The 7,010-nt window shown below is 40.3% G+C and overlaps 1 protein-coding gene across 1 annotated transcript; it reads left to right on the plus strand.

Annotated features, from left to right (window-relative positions):
* The first annotated feature begins 921 nt into the window (after positions 1–921).
* On the plus strand, positions 922–1,857 carry LOC147684500 (olfactory receptor 1f45-like). Its single transcript, XM_086939663.1, has one exon. The coding sequence runs from the start codon at positions 922–924 to the stop codon at positions 1,855–1,857; it is 936 nt and encodes a 311-aa protein (XP_086795789.1).
* The last annotated feature ends 5,153 nt before the right edge of the window (positions 1,858–7,010 follow it).

Genomic DNA, 7,010 nt, shown 5'->3' on the forward strand with positions numbered 1-7,010 from the left:
CACAAACACATTTTTTTTAAATGGCAATGAAACATTAGAAAAGGGAGGATCCTTTCTACACAACACATACTGCTTGCATGATTTATAGTGATGCACTTGAAGCATGAGCCACCAAAATTCACTTAGCTTTATTTGCATAGGTTAACATGGTGCAAGTCACAAGGTGCACAAACATGCAGGAGTTGGTGTACTGAGTAGGCAGTATGCCCATGACAAGTTTCCAAACACAAGTCCGACTGTTGCATTGTGATGATATTAATGCCCTTGGTTTACAATGCACAGTGCAGTTTCACAATGTTTGCGAATAGTCCCAGTTGTCCAGCGCAGCTTCCCTTTCTGTATGTTTTTACTCAAATACCCTGGATTAAGGAGCAAAAGAGATTTTCAATGTGTAAGCAGGGAATTGCTGCTAAAAGGGGCAACATGAAAAGCAATGTGCCTTGGATGCTTCAAGTGTTGAAGACTAATCTATACTGACCTTGCCCAGCAAGCAGCCATCTTAGGCTTCCATATATTGGCAGGCAAAAGTTTTACCTTTTCTTCCAAACGCACTGCATAATTTGAACCAGTGGTTTCCGGGGCATGGCGCCAACACTTATTTGTCAACACTGGAGCTTGTGACGGTCTGCCACAAGGTTGCGCTAACTGGAGAATTTAAAGATGACCAAAACAACAGTTAATAATTCAATATATATTAACAAGTACTCTTACCTGCTGCCTAAGCCATTGTCATAGCTTTGAGGGCCTGAACTAGTTTGAAGTGTCACACCTGTAGGTGTGTGATGATTAGTAATTGTGTTGGTATCACTGTATACAGTCACCTACTATATTGTTGTCATATGCTACACACACAGCTTTATTGTTTAGATTGGTAATGGTTTCTGCCATTTTTTATTTATTCAGGATATATCAAAGGTGGATATGAATAAAGGCAATCAAACTACTTTGAATGAATTCATCCTTTTTGGATTTTCTGACCTTGGTGAGTATCAGAAATTCCTCTTTGTCCTTTTTCTCATGATGTACATCCTCACACTTTTTGGAAACATTATTATCATCACATTGATTATTAAGGACTCTCGTCTTCACACTCCCATGTACTATCTTTTCAGTTGCTTGTCAGTGGTAGATATAGGTTTCACCTCTACTACCATCCCACAACTTTTAATCAACCTCCTTCTTGAAGCTAAGACAATCTCCTTCGCGGGCTGTTTTACCCAGATGTTCTTCTTCCACTCCATCGGTAACATGGACAGCTTCCTCCTGGCACTGATGGCTTATGATAGGTATGTGGCAATCTGCCGGCCTCTCCATTACACCATGATGATGAATAAAAAGCTGTTATTGCTCCTGGTATCCGGATCATTGGTGATTGTGTGTTTGCATTCATTACAGTACACACTGCGGACTTCCAAACTAACATACTGTGGGTCCAACAAGATCTACCACTTCTACTGTGAAGTTGCACCTCTCTTCAAGCTCTCCTGCTCAGACCTCAGGACTCTTACACTCATCGTAATGGTAGAGGCAGGCTTCATTCTCTGCATACCATTCCTCTGTGTTGCCATCTCCTATGGGCACATAATCAGCACCATAATGAAAATGCCAACTGCTGTTGCCAAGCTGAAGACTTTTTCCACCTGTTCTTCACACATTGCTGTTGTCACACTCTTCTATGGGTCAACAGTTTCGGTTTACGTACGGCCTCCTTCATCTACATCTGTTCTTGTAGATCGCTTCTTAAGTTTGATGTACATTGCAGTGACTCCGATGTTGAACCCTTTCATCTACAGTTTGAGAAACAAAGAGGTCATAGGGGCTTTGAGGAAAGCACTTTGCGGAACACAAGCTAAGTGATATAATTTACTGCCAGTTTAGGAAGTGATGTCTTTTACTACCAGTTGAGGACCATGGAAACTGTGGGCCTCATTTATGAGGCCTCTTGTCCTCCTGAAACGTCACTTTTTGTTTCGTTCCATGCCGCAGCAGCCTGCTCAATATTTACGTGGCAGCACTGAGTCATTTTTTTTGGCTTAATGCTGCCTCGTAAATATGGCGTTTTTAACACTGCCCTAGGTTTATGAGAAATCGTAAATCTTAGACAGCGCCAAAAACATATGCCTCCCCTGTCGAGGCATAAGGGAGGCACAATGAGGAGAAATATCTTTATTTCTTCATGTTTTTCCTTTTTCTATGCAGCACACATAGAAAGAGGAAATATCCCCTTCTGATTGTTTCTGTGGAGAAAAAGGTTTCCCATCCTGCACAGAAAAATTCATCCCGGCAACACAGGCACCCTTGCAGCACAGTTCAAAGGTGCCTTCATTAAAAAAGTGATATCCTAACGATAATAGTGTGACAGTAAATTATGGATTCAGTGATTGCATTACACAGCTCACAAAGTGTTCATCAATGAGGCATAGCCTCATGGCGGGTACAAAACTAGCATGCTGTCAATCATTGGGCCAGTTCCACCCTGTAGTAAATTAATTAATGAATCATCTATTGTGTAATTAGATAAACTTGTTAAAATTATTACCATACACAAAATACAAAACCATGTGCAAACTGTGCATATCAGTTCAGTTCAAAAACCTTTAATTCGGTCACTAGGACCATAAAAGTATACAAAAATAAAAGGAGCTAGCATTATAAATTTAAAACATACCGGACAGTGCAAATGAGACCTATTCCATCAAAGATGATTTGCCTGCACATGACAACAAAACTTTTCCACTAATAGGGGACAGTGCTAAGATGGCGAAAGGAAGGAAACAACACAGAACATGGGCAAAAATACCAGGTAGCAGATCAGTTCATTTAGTGTAAATAAATAAACCCAATGCGTACGACAGAACAGCGGTAATACAATAAATAGTTAAAACTACAAATTTCGATTAAAAAACTATGGGGCATATTACCAACAACTAGCGATACTTTTTGTCTCTAACTTGTTTAGAGACAAAAATTATCGCCGCACATCGGCGATTTTTATCGCAGATAAACCTTGCTATTAGCAAGGTTTATCGCAAATGCGATAAAAAACGGCCGCAATGCATGAATATCGCTGAAAAGTCAGCGATATTCATGCATTATCGAGCAAATGCTCTTAGCCATGTTATCCACCTCCCATTGGATAACATGGCTAAGAACTGCTCAGGGCAGGTGTTAGCTTTTGGAGATATTCGCGCACAGCGCGAATATCTCCAAAAGTTGGTAATAGGAGATAGCGATGTTAGGGACTGTTTTCAGTCTCTAACATCTTGGCACGCCCACTTTGCATGTAATTAGTGATAAATATCACTGACATGCAAAGCGGGGCCCAAGATGGTCGCTATCTCCTTTTAGCTGTCACTAACTGGTGTTAGCGACAGCTTGGTAATAGGGAGATAATTTTATCTCCGCTTTCTTGGCTTTTAAAGCCAAAAAAGCGGAGATAAACCCCCTTGATAATATGCCCCTATATTCCACATAAAAACTTTAAAAGCTGTTTCCCATTTATAGGCAATACTATAGTTAAGCATTGGACACTTGTGTTAATACTGGAGTCTGGCTAACAATTTTTATTTGTTGTTCCTTTTCTAAAAAAGCCCATCTCCTCCACCACATTGAATCTAGAAATCGAGAGACAGAGAAGACAATGGGCTTGGAGGTGTCGTACTTCAGAACTCTGAATGACGCCAAACATTGCACAAACCCGAGATTCCGACACAGTTGTATAAACCAACACCGCCTTGCTGTTTGATACCCGGGACAAAAGAATAGAACATGCACTTCAGTCTCCTCCTGTTATCACAAGCAGGACACCCACGTAGGGGCTGTCCAGCCCATTTAGAAGTGAAGGCCCGAGGGGTCAAGTGCTATGTCTGAACTGAACATATAATTTTCTTGCTGTGAAGGGTAGGATGTCATCCAGAAAGGGTTCTAATATGTAGTCCTCCTTAACAATGAGGAACTGTGTGGTTAGAGCCCCTAATTTCGGATTTACCTGGATGGTCTCAAGCTTTTGAGATCGATGGATTCTCACTAGTTCTGCTCAAGAAATCAAGGAACTGTTTTTTTCAGGATTACTCCAGGAGGTTGGTTTGCCTATCCTTGCACATACATGCCTTACATGCACAAATCAAGGAACTTCTTTTAGTACCCCTGGATAAACTAGCAGCTCCTTGGTTTCTGCTTGACCCAGAGCCTACGCCAAAAGGTTAGAGGCCGCAGAGCAGCCTCATCTTCGATCGGGGCGATAGCTAAGTCTAGCCGCAAGGGGATTAACTGGGTGCTAGGCGGAAGGGCCAACATTTGTCTAAGGAATCTAATAATAAATAGGTCTTCGCTTCTCAAATGTCTTTTGGAGATTGAAAGTTTGAAACTTATTCAAAGTAGTGATATAAGTTTAGTGTCCATCTTCAAAACAGAAGTTGGCTATAAAACGGGGGTACGGTTTAATTCCAAAATTATCGCAAATCTTATATTACAATGGTCAGAAGGCCTACAAAGTAGGGGGCTTGATGTCATTCCTTTTTTAGGGAAACCCCGAAATAGAGTCCTCGATAACAAGCCTTTGTTAACTCATGTGGATTCAGGCAGTAGAGATCGCCCATATGAGACAGAGGAATTAAAAATCTGTATTAGAAAAAATTGTAGACAAGTGAAATTTAAATACTCTATCCCTCTTTCCTCTCAAAGGAACTCCAAAAAGGAAAGCCTACAATGGAACTGGTTCCCTGGTGTCCTATCGAGCAGATCAAATAATAATCTTCCACAGCAACCATTCTTTTAGCAATGAATTACAAATAATATCGTGGGATGCTGCAGGAATAAAGAATAGTAGGGAGAAGTTACAATATTTATATACATTAGATGCAAACGTGATTTGTCTTCAAGAGACTTGGTGTACAGAGGAATTAATATGTAAGGATTATTTCACTCTAGATGGCATAGCAATTCCATCCAGGAGAGGACATGCAAGGGGAGGGGTGGCATGCCTGCTGTCAAATAAGATAAAATGGAATTATGATTATTACATAGATCCTTGCAACCTTTTTCTGGCAATAACATTGTACAATCCTGATAACATTGCAAAATGTAAACCATTGATCTTGATAAATGCTTATATTCCACCGGACGCCTGTCACGATGTACTCCTGAAGACCGTCTTTTTATACATTAAGAAAGCCAATGAAGTAGAACCCTCCCCTCATATAGTTTTGTTAGGGGATCTTAACTGTAAAATCTCCAATCTTAATCTGGACATATTCAGAAATAAGGAAAAAGAAGAATCCTTGCAGATTCCACAAGCACTCACTCCACGAAATATTAGGACGAATAAGAGAGGGAAATTCTTCCTTGATGAATTAATAAAAGTTGATGGCATTATAGCAAATAGAAGACTGCCCTCAGATAGACCGCCAAACTTTCCTGTAAATCGAACAGCAGTGAATCCATTCTAGACTATGTGATAGTGGGTAGTACCTCCTTCTTCCTTTTGAAAGATCTAAAGGTCTCCAATACTCTCCACAGTGACCATAAAGTACTAACTCTCACTGTAAATTTAAATCCAATCCTGAGCGATCTATGATCACTAAATAGTGAATCTGTTTGTTTTGGTAAGAAATCAGGGAGATGCTATTGGGATACCAGGGCAATCCGGGGTTTGGAAAGTATTTTAGAGGCCGCTGTGGAGAATTTGTCTAACTGGAATGGATCAGAAATCGAATGTTTTGATGACTTTATGAATACGGTGATTGCTATTGCAAAGATGTTGAACCAAAAAAGTAATACTAAAGTAATTCCCAGATCTCTATGTCTGTTTAATATTGAAATAAATACATTAATTAGAGAACAATACTTGACCTACTCCTCTGATAGATTTCATAGAATCTCACTATTAAAGAGGAGGAGGACTAGGGTGAAGGTTAAGTTGAGAAAAGAGAGGGAAGATAGCATTTGGATCAAACTGAGAGAAGCAGTGTCGAAAGATCAAGTAAGAACGTTTTGGTCTCTCATCGGGGAGGGATGTGGAGTTAGATCAAGACCACTTCCAGTTGCTATTGAGGAGCATAAATGGGTTGGCTATATTCAGAACCTATATGCAAGTAATGGAACTGTAATTGATTGTAGTGGACTAAATGAAGATCTCTCATCGTATGGATCGCCATCCGAAAAAGATATTGAATTGGCCATCAAGGGGATGCGATCCTCCGGGGCGATGGGCCCGGATGAGCTCCCAATTAAAGTTTTGAAACAAAATAGTACAATGTGGAGTAAAATCCTTTACCCGGTGTTTAGTTACTGCTATGTAAATAAAACGGTTCTCCCGTCTTGGAAGGGGAATATATTAGTCCCCCTTTTCAAGAAGGGAGACCGAGATGTTCCACATAACTGCCGACAAATTGCACTTTTAGATGCTGTGGGTAAAGTGTTTGCCAAATGCCTCTTGATGCAAATTAATGACTGGGTGGACTCGGGTAAAATCTTACCTTTTGAACAAACCGGATTTAGGTCAAAGCATGGAACTATGGATTATCTAACGGCATTACAGGTAATAAATGAAAAATTTGTTAAAGTTAGAGGAGTAAAAATGTACACAGCATTTATAGACTTCTCCACAGCATTCGATAAAGTAGATTGTCTCTTGCTGTGGTGAAAACTGTCGGACCTTGGTAGGCCGGCCATGCTCCTGGAGTTAGTTCGTGCTCTCCATACTGATACTTGGTGTAGAGTCTTGATGGGAGGGGAAAGAGGTCTCTCCCAAGTTATCCCTACAATAAACGGCTTAAAAAAAGGATGTTTATTGGCCCCTCTATTATTCTCTTTATATATATCTGACCTCCCTTATGCTCTGTCTTTAAGTGAAGGTATCACCCCATTACTGGGGGGGAAAATTGATTGTCTGTTTACTTTATGCTGACAACATAATAATATTGGATCTGACACCGTCTGCAGGTATTACATGAATATGCAGAGGCCCACTACCTAAAGATAAGTGTATCTAAAAGTAAAGTAATGTGTAT

Source organism: Lissotriton vulgaris, chromosome 10, assembly GCF_964263255.1.
Source record: "Lissotriton vulgaris chromosome 10, aLisVul1.2, whole genome shotgun sequence".
NCBI classification, from domain to species: Eukaryota; Metazoa; Chordata; class Amphibia; order Caudata; family Salamandridae; genus Lissotriton; species Lissotriton vulgaris.

Excerpts from the sequence above, each read along its gene's own strand:
- LOC147684500 (XM_086939663.1), top strand. The coding sequence starts at position 922 with ATGAATAAAGGCAATCAAACTACTTTGAATGAATTCATCCTTTTTGGA.